The sequence below is a fragment of the Lepisma saccharinum genome, chromosome 26 (assembly GCF_977018435.1).
Source record: "Lepisma saccharinum chromosome 26, izLepSacc3.1, whole genome shotgun sequence".
NCBI classification, from domain to species: domain Eukaryota; kingdom Metazoa; phylum Arthropoda; class Insecta; order Zygentoma; family Lepismatidae; genus Lepisma; species Lepisma saccharinum.
The window spans coordinates 23,224,749-23,251,805 of record NC_139254.1 but is presented as its reverse complement, the minus strand read 5'-3'; the positions used below and the strand labels follow the sequence as shown (position 1 = coordinate 23,251,805).

The 27,057-nt window shown below is 38.3% G+C and overlaps 1 protein-coding gene across 1 annotated transcript in view; it reads left to right on the top strand.

The window, feature by feature from the left end:
• Positions 1-27,057, top strand: part of Hil (peptidase hillarin) — a 157,919-nt gene that overhangs the window by 92,597 nt on the left and 38,265 nt on the right. Inside the window, exons 2-3 of the mRNA XM_083112399.1 lie at positions 1,166-1,282; positions 6,706-6,902. Of these exons, the coding sequence (XP_082968525.1) occupies positions 1,166-1,282; positions 6,706-6,902 (314 nt within the window). The remainder of the gene's footprint in view (positions 1-1,165; positions 1,283-6,705; positions 6,903-27,057) is intronic.

The following is a 27,057-nucleotide window of genomic DNA, read 5'->3' as shown; positions in this document are numbered from 1 at the left end:
GGAACTTTCGCAGCCGGTTGGAAACACTGCCATTGCATTCCCTGCTCTCAAACATGGCTTCGCATTTAGTTCCGCTTCCTGCATTGGACAAGCTGAACTTCTGTGTCTCAGTTTCCGCCCTCTGCAATCTCGTGCAACCAGCGAGGCGTGCTTGCTAACTACGTATTAGTGTTGCGGAACGCATATGGCGACCTTAAACGTGAATAATTTAAGAAAACTAACCAATGAAATTCAATGTCAAGATATATAACTTCGAAGTTTCATGACCGTCACGGTACAGATATAATTGAACTTGAAAGAATGGCTTTGAAATCTCGAAAGCATGTTTCTTTCGGCCAATGAAAGGTGGAAATTTTACAGGTGGATCTGCCCGAGAGAAAAACGAACATGATATGATGACCTCACGTGGAGTAGGCTTTTGGCTTTCTGAACAATAACTGTATTATAATTCTAATAGTTGCATGGAATTATTCTCCCACATAATGCACTAGTTTACATTGAATCTTCTTAGGAAAAGACACTTTATTGCTGTCGTTTTGAGCCAAGTTGTGAAGGTCTACAACTTACTTCATGAAAATTCTCAAACACACAATAAAAAAAAAAAACGATCGACGCAGCTGTACATGAGTATTACCGTGCAAATTGTCCATCACCATGTTCGTGCTCTTTATTTGACCCAATAAGAGCTTCAAGAATTAATTGAAAACTCAAAACAAGCTGTTGACAACTTCTGCACCAGCATATATAAAAATTCATAGCTTAATACACATAGGATGTAAGAGAAAAATTAATGAAAATAGTCATGGACAAGTTGCACGGTAATGCTCATGGATCCCACTGTGCATATCAATCTTATAGCCAATACAGCTGTATCTATCTAATGCGAACCTGATGGGGTTCAACTTAAATTACTTGACTTTGGAATAATCAGTTGTTATATAACAATACGGTTCATAACAACTATTATATTTACGTCTGAGGAAAGATGATTAATTCTTCTGTAAACAAGTATTTAACGATCCGTCAAAACAATAACTTATATATGATACGGTGAATCGTTTGGTACATATGTATAATAAAATTAATTAAGGTTGTAATATAATAAGAACTTCCATCAATATTCATGGTTACCATCGAAAGTAACGATCTTTCTCCTCCATTTCAGGACAAAGATGAACAGACGCAGTTGGAGATGAAGCATAGAGTGGAAGAGGATGACCTCTATCGGAAATTTGCTAAACAACGGGAAGAAGAAGAGAAAAGGATGAAAGACGAAATAAGGGTAAGTCAAGGTAAAATTCATGCGTTTTTACTTGAAATTTACGGTGTATAAAGAATACTGATATTCAAGACGTTTGCATACAGGTTAGTAGATAAGAGGTGTTGAACGGATATTGGTTAAGAAAAATGAGGTCACGTGGAGGTGTCGGATTTGAGGAGCATTTATATTTTATTCATGAAAATTGATACAAAGAGAGAGTGCAGCAACAGGGGCAATATTTCAACAATGTAAAGATCAAAACTTACGAGATCATTTACACATACTATTCAAAGTAAGAGTGCATGAGATTAGAACATGGCATATTTCAAGTAATTTGCAACATGTTGCAATCATGCGTTAACAATTACTTATGTTGTTCTCTTATTAAAAAATAAAGAGATCAGAATGTAATGTTAACGTTGTTATGCAAGAAAGATAAAGTGTATATAACTCTTGAAGTCTAGGTAAGTATTCAGTACTCAATATGTGTTTATAGCAAGGAGTATAGAAGGAACAGGTGTCCCGCACCGTTCCGTGCGTCTAGGCGTCATGCTTTATTTTAGCCCAGGCTACAGGACACACGCGGGTTCGAATGTCCTGGAGAGAAGCGTAATAACTTTCCTGATTAGATTTCGGTCAGAATATGACTACTGTAGCCGCCCACCATCATGAGGAAATTGGGGAGCTACGTATAAGTAACGTGAACCTATCATGAAAACTTACAACAAGATTTTGGGTTCGTCGTGCTGACCACACATCACCCCGTAACTGTTTTGATGATCCATCTCTGCTGAGGCATGTCGGTAGGTAGACCCTGCCCCTTATGGGCATTTGCGCCACGAGTTAGACTCTATAGAAGGAACAGAGGAGAGGAAACTTCTATTTCGATGATCTAATATTGAGACAAAGTGAAAGCCAAATTTTGCCTTAGTATTTCTGCTAGTGGCTGTAGCCCTGCATTGAGAGAGAGAACTTCTAACTTGCAGCTAGGTCAGTACATCATGCAGTTTCTTTACGGCTGATAGTAAGTCACAACGTCGTATTTCAATTTGAATCAGACAGAAAGCCAATTCAGACACTCCAGAACTTCTATGCTCGTTGATGTATAGACATTTTTGCAGCGCATAAACGTACAACTGTAATTCTCATTGATGGCTTGTTTTATTTGTACTGAATTCTGTGTTCACAAGTTATTTTTGTCTACAGTTTAACTTCATGCAATAACATTTACTCCACACTTTAGTAATTGAGACTAATCGCTCCAAATTGCTATGAAAGTCGAGAGAATCTTAACAAGAGAAAGTTGATTAGTGCGTAATAGGGTTCCAAACAAGTTACCTCAATTACCTGCTACGAATTGAGAGTTTGAAAAAGAGAAAAAGATCCATTTACAAATTATGTGTTTCACCGACATCCATCTTCCCGAAACTGGATCATTCAAGGTCATGTGGCATTCCGATGATAGAAATAACAAAATTGCAATAAAATTGGTTGAACTGGCCGAATGAAGAAACCTTTGCAAGGGATCTTGTTACAGACTTAAGTGAGAACATTTCGTGGTATGCAAATATGCGAAAAGCAAAGCAAGGATAGATAAACTACTAAAAAACCCAAATCTCGGAAAGACATAAGCTTAGGATCATTTCTGAATTGCACATATCTCAAGACACACAGAACCTAAAGTGCATTTTAATTTACCCAAAATTATATACATCTCAGTAACACACGGAATAACATAATATGCAACAAAATATGTATTTTCAGCTACTATTTCTTGTGATGCATAAATTACACAGATGAGACAATGATTTCAAAGAAATGATATGTCAATTGACACACTAAAAATAAATTAAGTTTGATTTATTGTAATGCAATCTCTGTGAGCAGTACACATTGAATCATAGATAAACCAATACCCCTCCACTGTCATGGTCACAGAAAGTACTCACAAGTTACAAAACACATGATAGGATACCCTATATCACCAATACTAATATAAAAAATCATGTAGCAACATCTCAGCTGATGTTTTCGTCAGGTTGAGAAAATACCAATTGTTGTTACTGGAAACATGTTTTTACTTGTTTTATTCGTATTGAATTGAATATTAACGACAATAAGACGTGAAACGCACCGAGAAGATGTACCCTCTACCCTGGATAATTTATGATGATTCACAAGTACTTCGCCAACTAAGACTGTCATTTCCACATGCGGTTCACTACCTCTGGTGCTCGAGATAGGGATATTTAAGCACCAAAACGAACAGAATCTTCACGATCCGTTGTTTCAAGGAATCTAGATCTAAATCTGATGGTTGTTCAGTAGAACATGCCATGATTATCTTAATCAACAGACAGATATGACCTAAATATACAAAATATATAAGTTTTTGAGTGAATTTACAAACAATTCGTGAATTTAGTATCTGTTTCAATATATTGTCGCTGGAGATCTCTACGCTTGGAAGAAGATGTAGCGTCTTTCTCAGGAGCTGTAAAAAATGAATATCTGCAACAACAATGGATTAAACAGTTAAATGCTAGAAAGTTTCAATTTTCAATCTTATTCAACAATGTTAAAAAACTGATACTTAGAGCGTTTTACGTTGCCCTTCTGCCTCGTTTTTCGAAAACTACCCCATATTTGAAAATCCGCCATGATAGTCCAGTTTCTAAAAAATACGTCTTTTTGGAATTCCTTCTAGAGCATTCAAGACAATCTTCGTGTGGTTTTCCATCGCATTGTCTAGATATTTTAGGTAGGTTTGTGGTGGTGTAAAACTGTTTTCTGTCGCGGGTACCTGGAAAACAGCGAAATCAAGCCACATGAAGATTGTCTTAGATGTTCTAGAAGAACTTTCAAGAACATGTAATTTTTAGGAACTAGATTATCATGGCGGTTTTTCGAAAAGGGAGGCATTTTCGAAAAACGAGGCAGAAAGGCAACGTAAAACTCCAGGGGGTGGCCCGGGGGGTAAATAGAAAAGCCCTCCCCGAAAATTTCAATAACCTGGCCCAGAAATTGGACAATAGCTAGGAAGTTTGGCAACCATGTTCACTTTCGCATCCTTTAATTTTCTTGAACGTGGAACATACTTTATCTGGATATAATAAAATTTCATTTCATTGAAACTCAACAATGGACACTTGTATAGCGGCAGGAATGGTGTAAGTGTGAGCTTCTATTGTTGTAATGAATTGCTACTTCTTGCAGCTATTTTAAGAGTTAGTCAGTCAACAATTTCCTGTGAAATGGTGGTGACGTGCTTGTGCAGTCTTACCGAAATTTACACTTAATTTAATTACATATCAGAGGTAAGAGGCAATTTAAAAATATTAGTATTGTTTCTATTAGTGTTATAATTTAATGCGTATGACAGAGCCTGGAAGTTCAGGCATTTATTTTGATTAGGTTTGATTTGGTTAAAATAGCCAGACAAAAAGGCATTTATAATGTAGAAAACAGACACCAAAACCAAATAATAGGCACAATAAACCGAAAAATGTGGCAAATTTCAAGTCACTTATATACAGGGTGTATCATATGTAATAGCGCAAACTGACACAGTTGAAAGTACACGATAATAGAAGCAATATTTTCGATATAATTGCGAATGTGTGGTTACAAGCCGCCACTGACTTCAATGTTTGTAAACGTCGTGCTAGTTGGTAAAATGCTAATAATATGTGCGAATGTGTGGTTAGTAGCCGTCACTGATTGCATGTAAACACCGACTGCTTTACTCCTTGGGCGTTCCGAGGTTTGCTCTTTGTTTACAAAACACAACATTTCCGAGAGGTGGCGTTGTGATCAAACAGGATGGATACAATCAGTACACAGTCTAATCGTACTGTGGGGGTCACGTCAGTTGTGCTGTACTGCGTAGTGAAAATGGAACCTTACAGCAACGAAAAGTACATTTTACCAACTAGGACAACGTTTACAAACAGTGAAGTCAGTGGCGGCTTGTAACCACATATTCGCAATTATCTCGAAAACGGCTCGTTTGCAGACCCATGTTTACTGAGACTTTTTTGCTGCTATTATCGTGTACTTTCAACTGTGTAATTTTGCGCTATTACTTATGATACACCCTGTATATAATTTCATTCATCAAAACATTAAAATCTTCATGGAAATGTCATTTTTCTTTCCTTTGTTGTCTTCATTGCACATGTCCTTTAGTTTCGTTTTGAGCTGGTTTCCGACATTCGTAGATAACCGTTAGTAAGAAAGAATACTTTTTCACAACATATCTCTATGCTTGAACAGAAGTAATTGGAGCATACATGAAAGAGGCTATTGTAACAGGATTCAAATCGTCAAGAAAATAATTTCCACCTTTAGGAATTTCACAAATTGTCTCAATATTTCCAATTCCACATTTGCACTCATTACATGTTTGCACTATTCTTTAAATGTTTTTCTTCTCGTAATTGAATCAGCTGCTGCACAGATTACTCGAAGACGTTCTACAGGAGTTTCGCCCCTTTTTTCTTAGCTTTCTAATTGTCACTGGCAACACCATAATGTGATAATAAATAACGTTTTTGAAAGAATAATAAATGTATAATATTTTTTAAAGCGTTATGCAATTTCATTGAAAATGGCAAAGAAAAGGCATTAAAATTAACCCTAGCTTACCCAAAGGAGGGGGGGGGCGTCAGGCCCACCACCTCTATTTCTTCGATTTTTCAACTGTGAACACTTCTATAAAAATTGAAAATAAATTACACTGTTCCCTAGGGTGTTTCCGATATTTCTGTATTACATTTGTTAAAAAATATATAAATGTAATGCAAACAGGAAGCAAAATGCGCTTGGTGGACCTATCAGGCACCATCTTTGAATGGTTGTCATTCGAGACACTCATGCCCGTGACAGTGTACAATTGGTTGGTAATGATGTTTTTTTTTAATTATTATAATTAATAAACAAGTGCACCTCTATAAACAAAAAAGCATTAAGAAAAATATTATTATGTTGTTTTTATTATTATATATTATACATTAATAAATAACTGTATAATCAACAAAGAAAGCAGTGATTTAATAACAAAATGGTTTCCTGAATGTTAGTGAAGAAAATTGGGCCTGTGAGGTCCTCTCAGATAACTAAATTTCTCGTTCGGCACGGGTAAGCTAGAATTAAAAATAGGCAGATTAGGCAAAATGGTAAAACTTCTAAGACGTTAGCAATAACATTAAAAATGTATATCAAGAAAAATTTTATCAATAAATGCTCCAGGGAAAAAGGAATTTAGCCAAACTTCCGGGCTCTACTATGACCCTCCCCCCCCCGGAAGACAGTTGCTGGATTCAACACTGCAAAAATAAATAGTCACGGCCACATGTGCTGTTTGTTTGCCGAAGAAACTCTCGATAGCCCCGCGTCCTTCAGTTGTTGCGAGTGCTAATCATTCCCTTCGACGCTTCTTGCAGGAAGAATGGGAGAAGGAGCTTGAGAAGCTGACGCATCGCTTCGAGAGGGAGATGCAGACCAAGAAGAAGAAGCCGGACGAGCAGAAGGTGCTCACCCTGCGACTCCAGCAAGAGAGGGAGGACCTGGAGAAGAACATGACCCTCAGACGCGACAAGAAGAAGGAATCGCTCACTCGGAAGCTGCTGGAACACGAAAGGTAAGAGGGTTTTCTTATCTCGGTTCCTGTTGCGGTAGAGTAGGAGCTTTTGCTTGGTCTGAGTCAGCGGGCACTTGCCCTCCCCTCCCCATTTCAATCCTGATCCCCCTATTTTCTACTCCCATTAAAACCTTGACAATGTTACGCATTTACTGTTTTAAATAAGAACAATAATAACCTTATTTTTAAAGTATTACTGTTAAAGAATACGTTTATTGTAGACATGAATTTATTTAATACCTACATAATGATATGATATCAAATTAACACTAATCTCTCAATTTAAATTGCTACGTGACTTTGCATTGTATGCATAATGTTATGCAACAGTAAATTCAGATATTCCTCTTTTTGGTAGGTTGGTAGTTACATTACCTGCAAAGAGAATTGAACTGTGCTCCAATAATTGTTGATCGTTGAATTTTCTTGATTTTTCTTGTTGAAGTGCAGTTTCCTTGACTTCCATCTGCTTTAAGGTTGTGGTATTGGCGTAGTGGGATGATTGGCCTTATGTTACCCCTGCAACTGTCGCTCGAGGTTCGGTCTGTGTTGGCAGTACAATAATTCTTATTTCGTTGAATACTTCTTTATGCGTGCCAAAAAATTGACTATATGCTTTAACTTGTTGAATGATAAAAACCACTTATATTACCTTTAATCTATTATGTATTTTTTATACATAGCTTTCATTTTTTTCTACATCTTTCTATCATATTTCTACTTTCACTAAATTGATATTTACCTTCCAATAATTTATTTATATCTTTTTTTTTTCTTGTGCTGCCATCCATGTTTCTTTCTTGGAACTCCTTTCTTTCCATTATGTGTTATTGAAATATCTGGTTTGAAACAACTCTTTTTGAAACAGCCACGTGTTTATATAATTAAAATTAAGGTTTTGGCGACAAGGAGGACACCCCGGTTTAGCGCCCCGGGCAGTCTCCAGGCCCTTAAGCTGCCCCTGAGTCCCCAAGTGGAGTGAATAAGTGGAAAGATGTGCGACAGCCGACAGCACCACTGTATCAGGGCAAGGGTGATAAGATTACAGTGCGCACCTGGTGTCGAAATTTTGAACTGTTTTTTTTCTTCGGCATTCACTTTCCAATGGTCTGCGTACACTCTATACCAAGTTTCACAGCAATCCGTTGCTTTGAACACTCTCCAGAGGCTCTGAGTGGGAGAATTTTAATTTTAACCACCCTGTACAATGGACGACATTTTAGAGATGAAACATTCATTTTAATTTTATTTTTCAAAAAATAATAATTAAGAAACCATTTCATTTTAGTAGAGGGTGGGACTTCGAACTTCCGAGGAATGTGTGATTTTTCACCATAATTCACCTTCCCAGAGGGTATGGCTATCCCCTGCCAATTTTCTGAACGCCCATGTATCCATGTGTGCTTTGAATGTGATACAGGGTGTGTGAATGCACTAGCGTACCCAAGATGTTTTTCAGAAGGGGCAGGAATAATAAAGGTTGATATTTCATAGCTACGTTCTAGGCTGTGGGGCGAGATACACAATAAAGTATTACGTAGTTACAATTCTTAACCTTCGTTTTAAAAGTTGTCCAAAAGATGGTAATCGAGGGTCAAAAAATGGGTTTGCATTTGTCACATTGGTTTTGTTCGAGTTCTTTATATTGTTTACGTTTGAAAATTTTTATTTACTCAAAATTTCGGAGGGGGTTGTAACCCCATCAGCTTTCCCCATGCGTACGCCAATATCTGAAAGTCAAACCTGTCTACTCTTGCGTTATGCAACGCCCTCTCACTTGTTTCTGGTAAATGCAAGCGGAAGGCGTTATGAATTGTGGGAAACCTGTCCAATCTCCTCACAGCATATATACTATATTGTGCTAACAGAGACAGGAAGTCTCACACACGAATGAAAGTTGCCAGATCCTCAATGCAGTTATCACAATATCCTCTCTCTCTTCCACAATAGTCTTGCAGAACGTTCCTCGATTTCAGTCTGAAGCAGTGTTAGCAAGCAAGCACTTCACTTGTACAAAACCTGAACGGAAGCTTTAGTATAACAATCTTGGCTACACTGGAATCACGAAGCCCCCAGTTAAAAGCATGTAAGAAAAAAATCTGTTGGATAGTTCCTTCTTATTACTGTCCATTAACTCCAGGCAACCTCAGGTAGCAAGACAATAGGGCAATTAGATTAGCATTAGACTTTCGTGTAAGTTGATAGTAGCTGACTCATTGGTATACTGCGATTTCTTTGGCAACAGAGCTACCAGCTTTTCAACAGATCAAGAAGTAACTAACTCGTGGTACATGTTTAAATTTGTGCGTGTGTGTCAGTACAATTATTATTAAAGTATTAGGAATGTTTCTATTAAGTTTTTGAGTTTCAAAGAACTTTATTATTGAAATTTTTTGATAGTGTTCATTGAATATAACAGACTTTCGTCCATAATGAAATTTTGTCCATGAATTCATCTTATAAATTCGCAGGAATTGTGAATTTGAAAGAGCTGAATTATTATTATATTATACGTATTACTGCATAAATCAAATACTGTACTTTCTCATATATTTTACCACTGTATTACCGTGTAAAATAAAATATAAGTTTGTGGACACATTTCTAGATTTTGCGTGATTTTTGTAACAAGAAAATACTTGTAACTCTGTGCTTCCATCTATAGAGCGTAATTTTGTCTGGATTAATGAAGGGAAGTAGTGAATAAACGTTACATATGTTAGAAAAACTAGGGTGTTCTTTCGATAAGGTTCATATAGGCAAAGGGGCACTCGTATCAGCCCCAAAATTTTCGTGTATTCAAATTTGGACTATCATTGTCAAGCACCTGGACCCAAATAGCAAAGTAATAAAGATTATTTATGATTTTCCATATGTAACAAGGATGCGAGAGCCACCCAAATGTCAACCTATATTCTACATTGCACACCCTGGACTAAATTTTGCAGGCTAATGTGGCTTTGGCGTCTGGACCTGCAGCCACTGTAATCCTTTGTGAGATGTGTGTGCTGTGCTCACAAACTCATTTTCGCGAATAGCGAAAAGTTGCAAAAAAAAGCGAAGTAAATTAAACCAAATGTAGCTATTTAGAAAATAGTCATAGACGCTATTTTTATGGAATGAAAAACTTATTCGATTCTTCCACCCCAAAAGTTACCCCCAGCCCTAAAGCTAGGCCTCAAGTTCAATTCTGCCCTCCCAAAGTTAGACCCGCAGTTCGATTCTGCCCCTGCATTCAAAGTTAGGCACTAAGTTCGATTCCCTCCCCCCAAAGTTAGGTTCAAAGTTCGATTATGCCCCCTCCAAGTTAGGCCCCAACTTACGCCCATGAAGCGTCCAGCCAGAGGTCGCGGTCAGAGGACGCACTGGGATCTTGCCCGCTAGAGTTATTGGATGTGTGACTGTGACGTCACAGTCATACATCCAAGGACTCTATTTCCCGCTATTCCGGTGAGACAGTTACTTTTTTCGAGTAACTGTAACCGAGTTACTTTTTCAGTAAGATAATTGTAACTCATTTTACTTGTAAAAAGAAATTTTCCAGACTGGTTGTTAGTGAAAATATAGTAATGCTATTTTGAATATTGTCTTACATATCCCAGAACTTTTAAATCGCAATTATAACATTAGTATTAAGTTAACATCCTTAAACAGCCATCTTTATAAACATTCAGCAATAAATAACACAAATCTTTAGAATTTGGTATTTATTCCTGTGTCCTTATTCTATTGTGCAACTAAATTAACGCAAAAACACTCAATCTTTTGAATGTTTTTACTGTTAACTGGTTTGTTTAAAATGTGAAGATAAATTACTACTTCCACAAGGATTTACACCTTTCTCAGGAAACCAGGTAAAATGTATGATATTTAAAAGAAATCTGTTACACACACTAGCTTTAGAACGACAAACGAAAAACTGTGAAACCGAAATTAGTACAACTCAAAATAAACGAAGTTTTATTTATAAAATGTACAAAGATACATTTACTAAGCGGTAGCTCAGTCGTTAGGGCGTCTGACTGCTATGCGAGAGACCCGGGTTGGATCCCCGGCAGGGGAGAACCGGAAATTTTTCCACCTGTTCAAGCGGCTCCGGCGCCCACCCAGCGTCGTATAAAAGGGTCGCGGACATAAGCTCACCTATATTAATGCAAAAGCGGACATAAGCTCACCACAAATAATGCAATTGTATTATAAAATAATAATTAATGCAATAAATACTACAATAATTTTAATACACTATTGCAAAATACACTATCGCTCAAGTGCTACGAAACTGACATTTTTTGACGGTGCCTGGTCGCAATGAGCCTTAAACCCCTAAAACGATGCACCTATAGCCCCACGAACCATGCACGCGTAGACCCACAAACCATTCACGCGTAGCCCCACAAACCATTCACGGTAAGGCTAGGTTAGGTTAGGCAAACATAGTTAAAATTTGGGGTCGTAATATCAGGAATATATATTTCGTTTTTTAAGTATATTTTATATGTAAGTGAGCTTATGTCCGCTATCGGTGAGCTTTTGTCTGCACTTGTAATATAAGACTGGCAGTGAGCTTATGTCCGACACTCGTATAAAATGAGTATCTGGAGAAAACTCTGGGGGGTAAAGGTGGCCAGGGCGTGGTGCTGATCACATAACCCCCACCTTCGGCCGTGATCAAGAATGTGTGGGACCCTAACCCCACACCCCCTACACGCCTTCATGGTGTGGTGCATAGCAAAGGGGAGCACTTTACTTTACTTTACAAAGATTTCAAAATATATTTGATAATGTCGCAGAAAAAGGGATACTAGTGTACGAAATGAAGTTTCAAAATATCTCCAAGATATGGAGAAACAGGAAACACCATCAAAATACCTCACCCCTAATAATATCTAATGTATCTATACATAAGTATATAAATTCAAAATATATGTAAGATGCTTATTTTTTTTATCATAAATCTTATTGTTGCAAGGTAAAGTTATGCTTTGATTAGAAGTAGCTAATTGGAGGTTGTTTGAGCAAATATTCCAGAACATAGATGAGTACTATGGATCTGCGCGTTCATATAGTCTCCCAATCTTTTAGTAAAAGGTTTGCCTGCCCTCTGTTGAACATGCGCACATACATATTACGTAACCAGCTCTTCTTGAAGGCTGGTACGGAATTTCTATTTCGCTGTGAGAACTGTGGAATGAGTGATGCGCAGTTTGGAAGGCGTTTGTTAACTCTGTACGTGTGGGATAGCTACGCTTTGGTTTGGTCCTCGAGATAAATTTAGAGAATGTTGTTAAACATTTTTTTTCAATTTACAAAAATGTATATTAACGCTGTTTTAATATCAGACCCAAATAAACACCCGGTTGTTAGTGGTGTCTGAGTCATTAAAATCCATAGGGGCGATTAAAATGTTTTACTGCAAGTAACACGTCATTGTTGTTGTTTTATTCAGGGAAGTAAATAATAACCATGTTTCTGGCATAGGTACATCTCTATCTCTCTCTCTACTTCTTCTCAACCATTCTGTTTCCTTTTTTATTTCTACTTTCCTCTTTCTGTTTATTCTTTTCTGTCTCTCCTCTTCTCTTTATCTCTATTTCTCTCTCTCTTTCATTTCTGTATTACTCCTTCTCTCTCTGCTCTTTCTGTATCATCGCTATTCTCTTTCTCTCTCTTCTCTTCCTTTTATATTTTAATATCCTTTCTCTTCTCTCTCTCTCTCCTCTCTTTCTATTTTTATAACCTTCTCTCTGTCTGTCTTCACTCTTTCTCTCCCTATTTCCCTCTCATTAATTCTACTTCTCTTTCTCTTTTCCCTCTATATATATCTCTGTTTCTTCATACTACTTCTCTACATAATCCCAGACTATTATGGTTCCAACACGGAAGGTTGAAACCAGTTGCCATTTCTCAGTTCTATACATGGAGAACAGCCTGACACGCAAAACTCTCACCAGCTGATTTGTTGACATGTTCTCGGGGACAGTTGCACAGTGAAAGTGACAACGCACGCCCCACAAGTTGTCGGTGAAAGTCATTGCCCTTCCCAGTCTGAACAAGACTGCATCATATAACCGGTGGGGTGAAAGTTAACTGATAAGATGAACGTACCGATATTTCCCACCACAAACAACAACACGATGCAGCGGTCAGTTTACTTCCGGTTTGTACTTCATATTTCAACCATTTCAACTTTGAAGTACGCTCAAAAGGCAGTCCTTATTTCTGCTCTAAGTTTAATCCGCAGATCGCCAGATGGCACTGAAGGTTTTCAGATTGTCCAGAGGTTGGGCTATCGACTTAACAGTTCTGCAAATAGTCCCATCGCTTGAGTTTATGCATTGTCTAGGGCCACAACCGAATCTAACTCTTACTTTTCGCGGAAATATTACTTTTAACTGTTATATGCTTAGATCGGTATGTTAGGCAGAACGGATTTAGTGTTCTAAGAGTTACGTCGTAGTCACGTGATGCATAGTGAGTTCCACGTCGCCCAAACCAAGGCATAAAATTACGTTTTCAGTCATCGCTTGCACAACGGTCCAGTCGAGAGCTGTATCGAATTGTCGCATGTCAAAGTGGAATTTACAGAGGTGGATCCGTCAACGAACAAGATTGAGATGATGCCACGCGATGGATTCTAAATAGTAATAAGATATAATGAGCAATAATAATAATAGCATGATAATAGTAAGATAATTTTAAATTTCATGCAAAAAAATTTCCCACATTACCCTAGTTGGTAAAAAGAAACTCCAGAACTGTCAAAAGAGTTCCTTTTTCTTTCTTTGAAATTTACGGGAGGTGGAGGATCAATGGAGCGATACATCAATAAGTAATCAATGAAATTACAATTAGGTGTTTTCCATTTATGAATTCTACATTCAATGTAAGTTCAGTCCTGGGGCAGCGGTGGTGTTAGAGCGTCTGACTGCAAGCGGGAGATCCGGCTTCAATTCTCGTGGGTGAGGGGGGGGGGTAAGTGGGAATTTTTCTAACAAAGTTCCTGCATCGAGGTTCACACAGCCTTAATAAATGGGTACTTAGGGAGGCAATCGAAGGATTTATGGCGGCCGGACTGTGGTGCTGATCACATCACCTCCACAAATGGCCTAGATTGTGAATGATGTGTGGGGGCCCTACCCCACATCCCCCATATGCCTTCAAGGTATATTGCAGCGAGCAGGAGTAGCTTTGCGTTTACCGTAATATAGCATGTGAATTATAGCTATGTGTTAATAAATATTTGATCACCTATAGTTATAATTCACAACTCCAAGTTGGGTAGATAAAATAAAAATACAGTTTCCCGTAAAAGTCATTAATGCGTACCTGAATTTGTAAGGGAACATGTATATTTTCTTAACTGGAATAGCATTATATGAAGACATCGTACCCCCAAATGAGCGAAAATCGAAAAAAAAGGCGTTTTCTCACTTTTTCATATTCTGAAGTGGGCCTAGTTAAAAAAAAGAATCTTGTTTACAACCCGTCGCTGAGTTCGGGTCCCGCTCAGAGCATAGCCGTCCCAGTGTTTGTTCTTTGATCTGTTTAATTTCATACTCATCATCGTTTTTAACCTAAATCCATTAGAAAGTAAGACTTTTATAAAACTCTGTTTGGTGATTATAATTTGTAGCTCCTGGAAATGCACATACCTCTGTGTGACGTCACTTCCCTCGCTTCCCCTCATTGACTCACCTGTTATTTACCCACCTTGGTAAGAACAAATGTTGACTGAAAAGGGTGCGATCACTGCCTGTGACAAGCAAACGCGAACACTCTTCTTGCTGTGTCACTTCGGAGCTTTTCCTCTTCCCTTTATTGACCCATTTCCCAACTGGAGCGTAAATCCCTCCCCATTGTGGCAACAATGAATTGCAGTGTTTTGTTTCCTCCGCTTTGGTTTCGGCGCGTCAAATTAATGAGAAGGGGAACTTCAGATTGTTGATGACCACAATGTCTTCGATAAGTTATCTTGTTTATCATTGTTTGTGTGGCAGGCACCTGCAAACCTGCCTGCCCCCTGGTGAGTTGAAGTTGAAGCACCGTTGCAAGTTAATTTTCACGATGGAATCCACCGTAGGTTGAGGTGTACGCAAAGCTGGGAAGCATGGGTAATGGCTACGTGGAAGAAAATCAACACAGGGATATAATAGAGGAATTCTTGTGAATTTCAATTATTTCTACACAATAACAAATCCCTTTTTTGTCATGTTGATGTTAATTCACCAATCGGCAGCGTGCTAACTGATATTAAAACGTATTTTGATTTATTGATTTGCTTTATTTTACTTCGCTTTTTGTACCACTTTTGACTAATTTGCAAAGATGGGGATGAGTGAAGATGATATGATGACATTGATGAATGGACACTCACAAACATCCATGCCCAGGCCTGGATTCGAACCCGGGACTCATGGCGTAGTAGCGCGATGTGATAACCACTCCGACAAGAAAACGCATTTTGAGCAAGTTTGGCACGAATTTAGAAGCTCCACTGACTCATGTGTATTTAAATTACTTGTAGGCATGTAAATCAAGAAAGGAAAGAGAAAAGAAGTAGATAAGTAAATAACGATAGCTGGAAGAGTGGGATATTACTTTCATTCATAGGCGTAACTTGGCGGGGTCGAGGGGGTCACTTCCCACTCCCCTCAAATTTCCAGGCGTATTCAAATTTACAAGTATTTTTGTTAACTTTCTAAGTAAGCCCCGAGGAACAAAGAAATAAAGAGTAACTGTTTATGATTTTTAAGCAAAATAGTGCTGGACGCTATTTTTATGGGATGGACAAATTTTAGATTTTGTTTCCCAAAAGTTAAGCCTCAAGTTCGATTCTGCCCCTCAAAGTTTGCCCCGAGTTTCGCTCATGCTCTCGTTATTTAAATTGAGAACTGCTTGACCTCAAGTCTGTTCCAAAGTTAAAAAATATCATTGATACAAGCATATCGTTAATTGTTTGCGACATATCTGCTACAGATTATTGCTGTTAGTATGAGGAGTGTCCACAGGGGGGTTTCATGACGCGCCTGCGTCATGGGAACTTTTGGGGGGGACAAAATTTTATACCAATTCTATAAATCTTCACACAAGAATGGGGGGTTCGTATCGTTTGATTGACTTGTTATTTATTTTTAGTTTTGGTTATTATATTTAGTTTTTCTACCTACCTGTGGGTGATCGCGGAGATAGGGTTGAAATGAAACACCACCTCTTATGTCTTTAGAATCGTTTTGGATGGAGGGGGGCGTGGTATTCGCATTAATACAAGGTTAGTGGAGCAGACAAACTGTGCAGAACAAGGTTGACACTAAGAATGGCAGAGAGCCTAAAGTATCTAAAGTAAACATATATTGCTTAAACATGTCCGTATTATACAGGGGTCATTGCCCCCCCTCCAACCTTTGACAGAAGTCAATTCTAGGGTAGCAAGGGGGACAAACATTGACGGCCAAGGGCACTTGCAAAGGGGTGGGGGGCACAGAGGAGCAATTACCCCTTCGATTTCAAATTTTATGCAAATAAAAAATCATTTCGTAAAATTTTCTTGCTTCCTTCGCTCGCATTAAATGCTTTCCTCGTTTTCGTCAAGTTCAGAGCTTTAGCTAGGGGCGGCGGGAGTCGGCCATGGGCGCCGAATGATCTAAAAAAAAAGGTTGTAAAAGAGAGAATGCCATGGCGTCCAGTGAAATTACTTGCGCCCTATTAAATCAATATTGTTTTCAATTGCAAAAATTGGATCTAGAAATTTTCTTGCTCGCTTCGCTGGCATTCTACTTGTTTTCTGTAATGTAATGTATTTAAATAATATATGTTGTATATTTGTATTGAATACAGTAAGCTTTGAATACGTGCACAATTTAGTGTTAGCTTGTTGCATGTATTTTCTATTTTATGTCGCTCCATGTTGCATATGTGTAAAACATATGTTGTACATGAAAGTTACATATGTATCTTCGGTATGCATTTATCATTCATTTTCTGCCATTCAAAAATACAGTTTGTGTGCTTGATTTCCATTATTAGCTAATGTGAAATTGATGATGTTGAAAAAATATTTCAAATCGTTTGTTCCAAACAAATTCGTTAGCACAGACTTCTACCCCCTTTTGCGTAATTTATGAGGATAATAACGTCTTTGATACTACTACTACCACTACCGGTAGTAGTAATAATAATAGTAATAATAAAGCCATAATTATTATTTCCCCCTCCCAGACAAAAATTCGTGGTTGCACCTCTGGTATTATATTTTTCAGCAAATATTGTCTGACAAAAATACGTAATTTTAGTAATTAATTCGGCAAAACGGGGGGAGGGGGGGGGTTCTACCTTTTTTGGGGGGAGTGCGTCATGGGCCTTGGGGGGGATGGGCACCCCTGGTTATTATTACGTTTATCATTATTATCCTAAATAGAGCGTTGGTGGTCCAGTCGAACGATTCATAGAGAGTTTGTAGCGGATGATTCACATAGAATCTATAGCAAAGGATTGTTATATAGTCTGTAGAGATGATTCATTTAGAGTCATATTCATGTAGAGTGTATACATGGAGAGTCTGTAGCGAACAAGTCACAGAGAGTTTACAGCGAACAAGTCATAGTTAGTCAAGAGCGAACAGTTCGTCAATAGTCTTACAGCAAACAATTCATGGAGAGTCTATAACGAACAATTTATAGAGAGTCTATAGCGAACGATTCTTGGAGTTTACAGCAAGAACTTCTCAGAAAGTCTACAGCGAACGATAGGTCTATACTAAGAACCATAAACCTAGAATATCCAAGCAGAATTATAATAGTTGCTCATTTTGCAGAAAGAGCACGATCCAAACTCATAAACAATCAAGACGAATGCTCTCCGTCAACGAGCAGGTTAGATTTTCAACGCATCACTTCACTCGAAACAAGGTCGGTGTGTATCTCCGTGATCAGACAAAGCAATTTACACGCTGTTAGCTTGTTGCGCAGACTTCGGGTGGGCATTTTTTAGGATTGGATGCTGCGTGCTATCGACCGGAAAGAAGGTCAATTGAAAACGCCTGCGCTGGGTCAGTGTGTGCATTTTTCATCAGGAGGGTGTGTTCTGAGGAAATGTCTCTTTGCGTTGTTGAAGAACGTAAAGGACCAACGTGGTTCTAGGAAGTTCAAGTTCTCCCGAAAGAAGGAACTTTAGGCGTATGTCAAGTTGGCCCCCAAGTGAATGGGCTAGATGAAAACAATATTGGGCCAGAATCTACACTCAATGGGCTAAATGGGCTAACAATTATTTCTGATTGGGCTAACTCCGTTTACGAGATATTCGGATTCAAAAAATGGGGGGGCCAACTTGACGCCAGCCCCCCAAATGAATGGGCTAGCAAAACTAACCAATGGGCTAGATTCTCTGTTGAATACAAGGAATGGGCTAACAAGAAATTTTGATTGGGCTAACATGGTCTTCGAGACATCCGGTTTAAAAAAATGGCGGCCAACTTCAGCCCAGCGCAACAAAACGAATGGGCTAACAAAACCTATTATTGGGCTGGAATCTCTATGGAGTGGACGCATTGGCACAACAATTATTTTTGATTGGGCTAACACCGTTTACGAGCTACACGGTTTCAAAAATTAGGCGCAAGGCGTCAAGTTGGACCCCCAAATGAATGGGCTAGCAAAACTAACCAATGGGCTAGATTCTCTGTTGAATACAAGGAATGGGCTAACAAGAAATTTTGATTGGGCTAACACGGTTTCCGAGATATCCGGTTTCAAAAAATGGCGGCCAACTTCACGCCAGGGCCCCAAAATGAACGGACTTAAAAAATTAACTATTGGGCTGGATTCTCTATGGAATAGACGCAATGGTCCAACAATTAGTTCTGACTAGGCTAACACCGTTCACCAGATATTCGGCTTCAAAAAAGGGGGCGTGGCATCAAGTTGGCCCCCCAAATGAATGGGCTAGCAAAACTAATTAATGGGCTAGATTCTCTGTTGAATACAAGGAATGGGCTAACAAAAATTTTTGATTGGGCTAACACGGTTTTAGAGTAATTCGGTTTCAAAAAATGGGGGCCAACTCAACGCCAGGGCCCCAAAATGAACGGACTTAAAAAATTAACTATTGGGCTGGATTCTCTATGGAATGGACGCAATAGCACAACAATCATTTTTGATTGGGCTAACACCGTTTACGAGCTACAAGGTTTCAAAATTGGGCGCAAGGCGTCAAGTTGGCCCCCAAATGAATGGGCTAGCAAAACTAACCAATGGGCTAGATTCTCTGTTGAATACAAGGAATGGGCTAACAACAAATTTTGATTGGGCTAACACGGTTTTCGAGATATCCGGTTTCAAAAAATGGCGGCCAACTTCAGCCCAGCGCAACAAATCGAAAGGGCTGACAAAACCTATTATTGGGCTGGATTCTGTATGGAGTGGAGGCAATGGCACAACAATTATTTTTGATTGGGCTAACACCGTTTACGAGCTTCACGGTTTCAAATATTTTGCGCAATGCGTCAAGTTGGCCCCCCAAATGAATGGGCTAGCAAAACTAACCAATGGGCTAGATTCTCTGTTGAATACAAGGAATGGGCTAACAAGAAATTTTGATTGGGCTATCACGGTTTTCTAGATATCCGGTTTCAAAAAATGGCGGCCAACTTCAGCCTAGCGCAACAAAACGAAAGGGCTGACAAAACCTATTATTGGGCTGGATTCTCTATGGAGTGGACGCAATGGCACAACAATTATTTCTGAGTGGGCTATCACCGTTTACCAGATATTCGGTTTAAAAAAAGGGGGCATAGCATCAAGTTGGACCCCAAAATGAATGGGCTAGGAAAACTAATCAATGGCTAGATTCTTTGTTGAATACAAGAAATGGGCTAACACCGTTTACGTGATATTCGCTTTCAGAAAAGGGGGGCTTGGCGTCATTTGGCCCCCCCAAAGGAATGGGCTAACAAAACTAACCAATGGGCTGGATTCTCTATACAATCGACGTATTGGCCCAATAATTATTTCTGATTATACTTACATGATTTTCGACGTATTCTGTTGTTTTTTTTTAAATATGGCAAATTGCATCAGTTTTGTTTACTATAGAAAGGTTTACAAAAATAACGAAAGAGCTGGATTGTTTGTTGAATGAATAGAGCGGGCTAATATATTTTTTTATTGAGGCCATTTTAGATGTATTCAGTTTACAAGAATTTTTGATGGGGCCGTGTACTAACGAATTTGCTGGATTGGATAACTGACGTCGATGTCAAAATATGACACAGGATTGAAATAAAGACTAACTTAAAGGGACAACGGTAGATGGCAGCACACAACATAGAATAACTTTCAATTGGAATAAAATGTTCGGTAATGAACATTTTTCAATGAATTTGGTATAGTAAATTTAGCAAATAAGTGTTATAATGAAATTCATCAATATGAAGCATGAGAAATCATAAAACGAGTCACAATTAACGTATATGCCTTAATTGTTGTGTACAGATAAGCAACTTTTGCCTTAAATCACCGATTATTTCCAAAAAAATTTTGAGTCCATAAACCTATACATTGGGATTGATTAGAACGTGTCAGTTAGAAACAATAATAGGAAACAGGACACAAAATTAAATTCTTTATCATCTACAATAATCTGCTAATAAGTATAACTTTTGTGCTAGATTCCCCTGTCCTGTAATAAGAATATATTTTTTAGATATTGAAGTTAGCACGTAAAAGTTTAGGTTCTTATAGAAAAGAAAAATAGTCTACTTTTTTGTATATAATCTTTGTGTAGATTACGCGTAGAGAATGTATGTAGACATAAACTTATAGTCTACGGCACATCACGGCCCGGGACATCTTGATTACAAGGCGAGGACGCTACCACTGCGCCATTAGGGAAGCCTAAAATAGAGCACGTAGAAGCATGGGAATGAATGTAGAAGTAAATCGGAACCTTAGTAGAATGCATTTAGGGACTTTATGTTAATGCTAAGGGAACCAAACCTAACCACGAATGGCTTCAATGAATTAATATCTAATACCGTCTGAAATGTTATTCAATATCACGACATTCAAACGTAAAGAATAGTTAATTATTAAATTTGAATCCGAACCACTATGTGCCTCCACTGGGTATCGAAGTCGGGACCCCTTGATTACAAGGCGACGGCGGATAGAGCCTATGTGATGGCGTAGTGATAACGTCGTCGCTTTGTAATCAAGGGATGCGGGTTCAACATCCGATGGAGGTAGATGGTAGTTCGGATCTAGGTTTAGTTCTGGTTAGCCTATCTGTGCGTAAAGTGGACTTATAACAGTCTCCAAACTAATCGGGGGCTGAAAATACCCTCCCTCCCCACAGAAAACCTGCGCTTATGCCTGACACATACTTGTAAATCCAAATGTTATTTACCATACGGTGTATGGAATGTTCAGCCTTATAAGATGGTTTCCGTAAAGGGAGAGATCAATTTCAGTCCACCCAATGGGCAAAAGAAAACAGAGAAAGATCATAGAAGTAGAACCATTCTGTTCTGTAATCAGCATTTTAACATCCTTGTGAACACTATATTTATATATATAAAAATGTGATATTTCAGTTCAGCATACATTATTTATCTCACATGAATAAGATTTTCGTCATTTTTAAGATCCTTACCTACAAAAGGTCCACGTTTGAAACAAAATCGAAGAGAGTAACTTCCACTTATTTATTTTTTATAATAAATTTAACAGAATCAACAGCTACAATGTGTTTATTTTCATGGGATACGTCATCTACATTTCTTGCAAATTTTTCTACGTGCTCTATTTTAGGCTTCCCCAATGGCGCAGTGGTAGCGTCCTCGCCTTGTAATCAAGATGTCCCGGGCAGTGATGTGCCGTAGACTATAAGTTTATGTCTACATGCATTGTCTACGCGTAATCTACACAAAGATTATATACAAAAAAGTAGACTATTTTTCTTTTTTATAAGAACCTAAACTTTTACGTGCTAACTTCAATATCTAAAAAATATATTCTTATTACAGGACACGTAACAATTGAAAAATATCAAATAAAGCAACACTGCCATCTGTTATTCATAACTGATATGAAATTTTATTAACCTTATCACGGTAAATAATATGGTATAAAAATAGCGCAAAATGCGCTTATGCCTGACACATACTTGTAAATCCAAATGTTATTTAACGTCTCAATTCAGCCAAAAGCAGAGTAACATAACTGGAGAGGTCCGTGTCATTATTATTGCACCCACGGTTTGTGATTTATGGCTTCAATGAATTAATATCTAATATCGTCTGAAATGTTATTCAATATCACGACATTCAAACGTAAAGAATAGTTAATTATTAAATATGAATTACATTACTAAACTTTTCCTCTCCGATGAAAACTGCAAAATGCATCATATCCACGACAATTTAATCTCGTGTACTAACTTTTCTCTACAACACAGAAATTGATAATTCGTAGTTGTTAAAATGAATTTCATTTTATACACTAAGTGAATTCTTTCGTTTGGAAATATATTATCGTTCAATCTAAGAACATACTGAAAATTTTCAGCTAGATCTTCATCCAATGCAAGAAATGTCCAAAACAAACGCCAGAGATACATTACATCGGTAGTGTATATATCTTTGCAAGTAACATGCGAATACGTTTGAAGTAAAAACAAAATGGTTGAAATTTCACTTTGTTGCACGTATTACTGAATTAATCCCACACATAAACTGTCAGTTTCAGGGACAATCTGGAAAATACTGTTGGGGTAACTAGGAAGGAACAATATATATACACATATTTTATAAAAGAAGGTGTAGAGTGTAGTGTAAACAGACGATCCGCAACAATTTACGTAATTGTCTATTAGATGCAACATTAATGTTACCTGGCAAAAGCCCTCGAACATGCTCTGTTTTTCTATATGTGTTAATCCTACATTTCGTTGTTTACATGAAGTAAATAAGTGTTCCTAACATATTCTATTTAGGGAAGAAATGTAGATGACGTATCCCATGAAAATAAACACATTGTAGCTGTTGATTCTGTTAAATTTATTATAAAAAATAAATAAGTGGAAGTTACTCTCTTCGATTTTGTTTCAAACGTGGACCTTTTGTAGGTAAGGATCTTAAAAATGACGAAAATCTTATTCATGTGAGATAAATAATGTATGCTGAACTGAAATATCACATTTTTATATATATAAATATAGTGTTCACAAGGATGTTAAAATGCTGATTACAGAACAGAATGGTTCTACTCCTATGATCTTTCTCTGTTTTCTTTTGTCCATTGGGTGGACTGAAATTGATCTCTCCCTTTACGGAAACCATCTTATAAGGCCTAACATTCCATACACCGTATGGTAAAATTATGCAGTTACAAGCGTTGAGTATTTATGGCAATTGTGGTGCATTAGGTGGTGAATCTAGCCCAATATTTATCTTTGTCAACACATTGTTGTGGCAGATAAGAAATAAAATTTTGTCGACTGCTTCCTCAAATGTTTTTTCCTTGCATACACATTTCCCCTGTGTCTTATGGAGCAACCGTGACGTTCCAATTAATCCCCATGAATGTATATGTAGATGAGACCGTTCGCAATCCATCCAAATATTCTCTTTGGATATCACATTGTTTTATTACAGTCGACATTGTTTGCTACCTAATCGATTTATTTCAGGTTTTCCATAGATGGATATCTTGGAGAGATAAACTATTAACGTACACGCATTATGATGGTAGTGTATTTCGTGGGGAATCTAGCACAAAAGTTATACTTATTAGCAGATTATTGTAGATGATAAAGAATTTAATTTTGTGTCCTGTTTCCTATTATTGTTTCTAACTGACACGTTCTAATCAATCCCAATGTGTAGGTTTATGGACTCAAAATTTTTTGGAAATAATCGGTGATTTAAGGCAAAAGTTGCTTATCTGTACACAACAATTAAGGCATATACGTTAATTGTGACTCGTTTTATGATTCCTCATGCTTCATATTTATGAGTTTCATTATAACACTTATTTGCTAAATTTACTATACCAAATTCATTGAAAAATGTTCATTACCGAACATTTTATTCCAATTGAAAGTTATTCTATGTTGTGTGCTGCCATCTACCGTTGTCCCTTTAAGTTAGTCTTTATTTCAATCCTGTGTCATATTTTGACATCGACGTCAGTTATCCAATCCAGCAAATTCGTTAGTACACGGCCCCATCAAAAATTCTTGTAAACTGAATACATCTAAAATGGCCTCAATAAAAAAATATATTAGCCCGCTCTATTCATTCAACAAACAATCCAGCTCTTTCGTTATTTTTGTAAACCTTTCTATAGTAAACAAAACTGATGCAATTTGCCATATTTAAAAAAAAACAACAGAATACGTCGAAAATCATGTAAGTATAATCAGAAATAATTATTGGGCCAATACGTCGATTGTATAGAGAATCCAGCCCATTGGTTAGTTTTGTTAGCCCATTCCTTTGGGGGGGCCAAATGACGCCAAGCCCCCCTTTTCTGAAAGCGAATATCACGTAAACGGTGTTAGCCCATTTCTTGTATTCAACAAAGAATCTAGCCATTGATTAGTTTTCCTAGCCCATTCATTTTGGGGTCCAACTTGATGCTATGCCCCCTTTTTTTAAACCGAATATCTGGTAAACGGTGATAGCCCACTCAGAAATAATTGTTGTGCCATTGCGTCCACTCCATAGAGAATCCAGCCCAATAATAGGTTTTGTCAGCCCTTTCGTTTTGTTGCGCTGGGCTGAAGTTGGCCGCCATTTTTTGAAACCGGATATCTAGAAAACCGTGATAGCCCAATCAAAATTTCTTGTTAGCCCATTCCTTGTATTCAACAGAGAATCTAGCCCATTGGTTAGTTTTGCTAGCCCATTCATTTGGGGGGCCAACTTGACGCATTGCGCAAAATATTTGAAACCGTGAAGCTCGTAAACGGTGTTAGCCCAATCAAAAATAATTGTTGTGCCATTGCGTCCACTCCATACAGAATCCAGCCCAATAATAGGTTTTGTCAGCCCTTTCGATTTGTTGCGCTGGGCTGAAGTTGGCCGCCATTTTTTGAAACCGGATATCTAGAAAACCGTGATAGCCCAATCAAAATTTCTTGTTAGCCCATTCCTTGTATTCAACAGAGAATCTAGCCCATTGGTTAGTTTTGCTAGCCCATTCATTTGGGGGCCAACTTGACGCCTTGCGCCCAATTTTGAAACCTTGTAGCTCGTAAACGGTGTTAGCCCAATCAAAAATGATTGTTGTGCTATTGCGTCCATTCCATAGAGAATCCAGCCCAATAGTTAATTTTTTAAGTCCGTTCATTTTGGGGCCCTGGCGTTGAGTTGGCCCCCATTTTTTGAAACCGAATTACTCTAAAACCGTGTTAGCCGAATCAAAAATTTTTGTTAGCCCATTCCTTGTATTCAACAGAGAATCTAGCCCATTGGTTAGTTTTGCTAGCCCATTCATTTGGGGGCCAACTTGACGCCTTGCGCCCAATTTTGAAACCTTGTAGCTCGTAAACGGTGTTAGCCCAATCAAAAATGATTGTTGTGCTATTGCGTCCATTCCATAGAGAATCCAGCCCAATAGTTAATTTTTTAAGTCCGTTCATTTTGGGGCCCTGGCGTTGAATTGGCCCCCATTTTTTGAAACCGAATTACTCTAAAACCGTGTTAGCCGAATCAAAAATTTTTGTTAGCCCATTCCTTGTATTCAACAGAGAATCTAGCCCATTAATTAGTTTTGCTAGCCCATTCATTTGGGGGGCCAACTTGATGCCACGCCCCCTTTTTTGAAGCCGAATATCTGGTGAACGGTGTTAGCCTAATCAGAACTAATTGTTGGACCATTGCGTCTATTCCATAGGGAATCCAGCCCAATAGTTAATTTTTTAAGTCCGTTCATTTTGGGGCGCTGGCGTGAAGTTGGCCGCCATTTTTTGAAACCGGATATCTCGGAAACCGTGTTAGCCCAATCAAAATTTCTTGTTAGCCCATTCCTTGTATTCAACAGAGAATCTAGCCCATTGGTTAGTTTTGCTAGCCCATTTATTTGGGGGCCCAACTTGACGCCTTGCGCCTAATTTTTGAAACCGTGTAGCTCGTAAACGGTGTTAGCCCAATCAAAAATAATTGTTGTGCCAATGCGTCCACTCCATAGAGATTCCAGCCCAATAATAGGTTTTGTTAGCCCATTCGTTTTGTTGCGCTGGGCTGAAGTTGGCCGCCATTTTTTGAAACCGGATGTCTAGAAAACCGTGTTAGCCCAATCAAAATTTGTTGTTAGCCCATTCCTTGTATTCAACAGAGAATCTAGCCCATTGGTTAGTTTTGCTAGCCCATTCATTTGGGGGCCCAACTTGACGCCTTGCGCAAAAATTTTTGAAACCGTGTAGCTCGTAAACGGTGTTAGCCCAATCAAAAATAATTGTTGTGCCAATGCGTCCACTCCATAGAGATTCCAGCCCAATAATAGGTTTTGTCAGCCTTTTCGATTTGTTGCGCTGGGCTGAAGTTGGCCGCCATTTTTTGAAACCGGATATCTCGAAAACCGTGTTAGCCCAATCAAAATTTGTTGTTAGCCCATTCCTTGTATTCAACAGAGAATCTAGCCCATTGGTTAGTTTTGCTAGCCCATTCATTTGGGGGCCCAACTTGACGCCTTGCGCAAAAATTTTTGAAACCGTGTAGCTCGTAAACGGTGTTAGCCCAATCAAAAATAATTGTTGTGCCAATGCGTCCACTCCATAGAGATTCCAGCCCAATAATAGGTTTTGTCAGCCCTTTCGATTTGTTGCGCTGGGCTGAAGTTGGCCGCCATTTTTTGAAACCGGATATCTCGAAAACCGTGTTAGCCCAATCAAAATTTCTTGTTAGCCCATTCCTTGTATTCAACAGAGAATCTAGCCCATTGGTTAGTTTTGCTAGCCCATTCATTTGGGGGCCAACTTGACGCCTTGCCCCCAATTTTGAAACCTTGTAGCTCGTAAACGGTGTTAGCCCAATCAAAAATGATTGTTGTGCTATTGCGTCCATTCCATAGAGAATCGAGCCCAATAGTTAATTTTTTAAGTCCGTTCATTTTGGGGCCCTGGCGTTGAGTTGGCCCCCATTTTTTGAAACCGAATTACT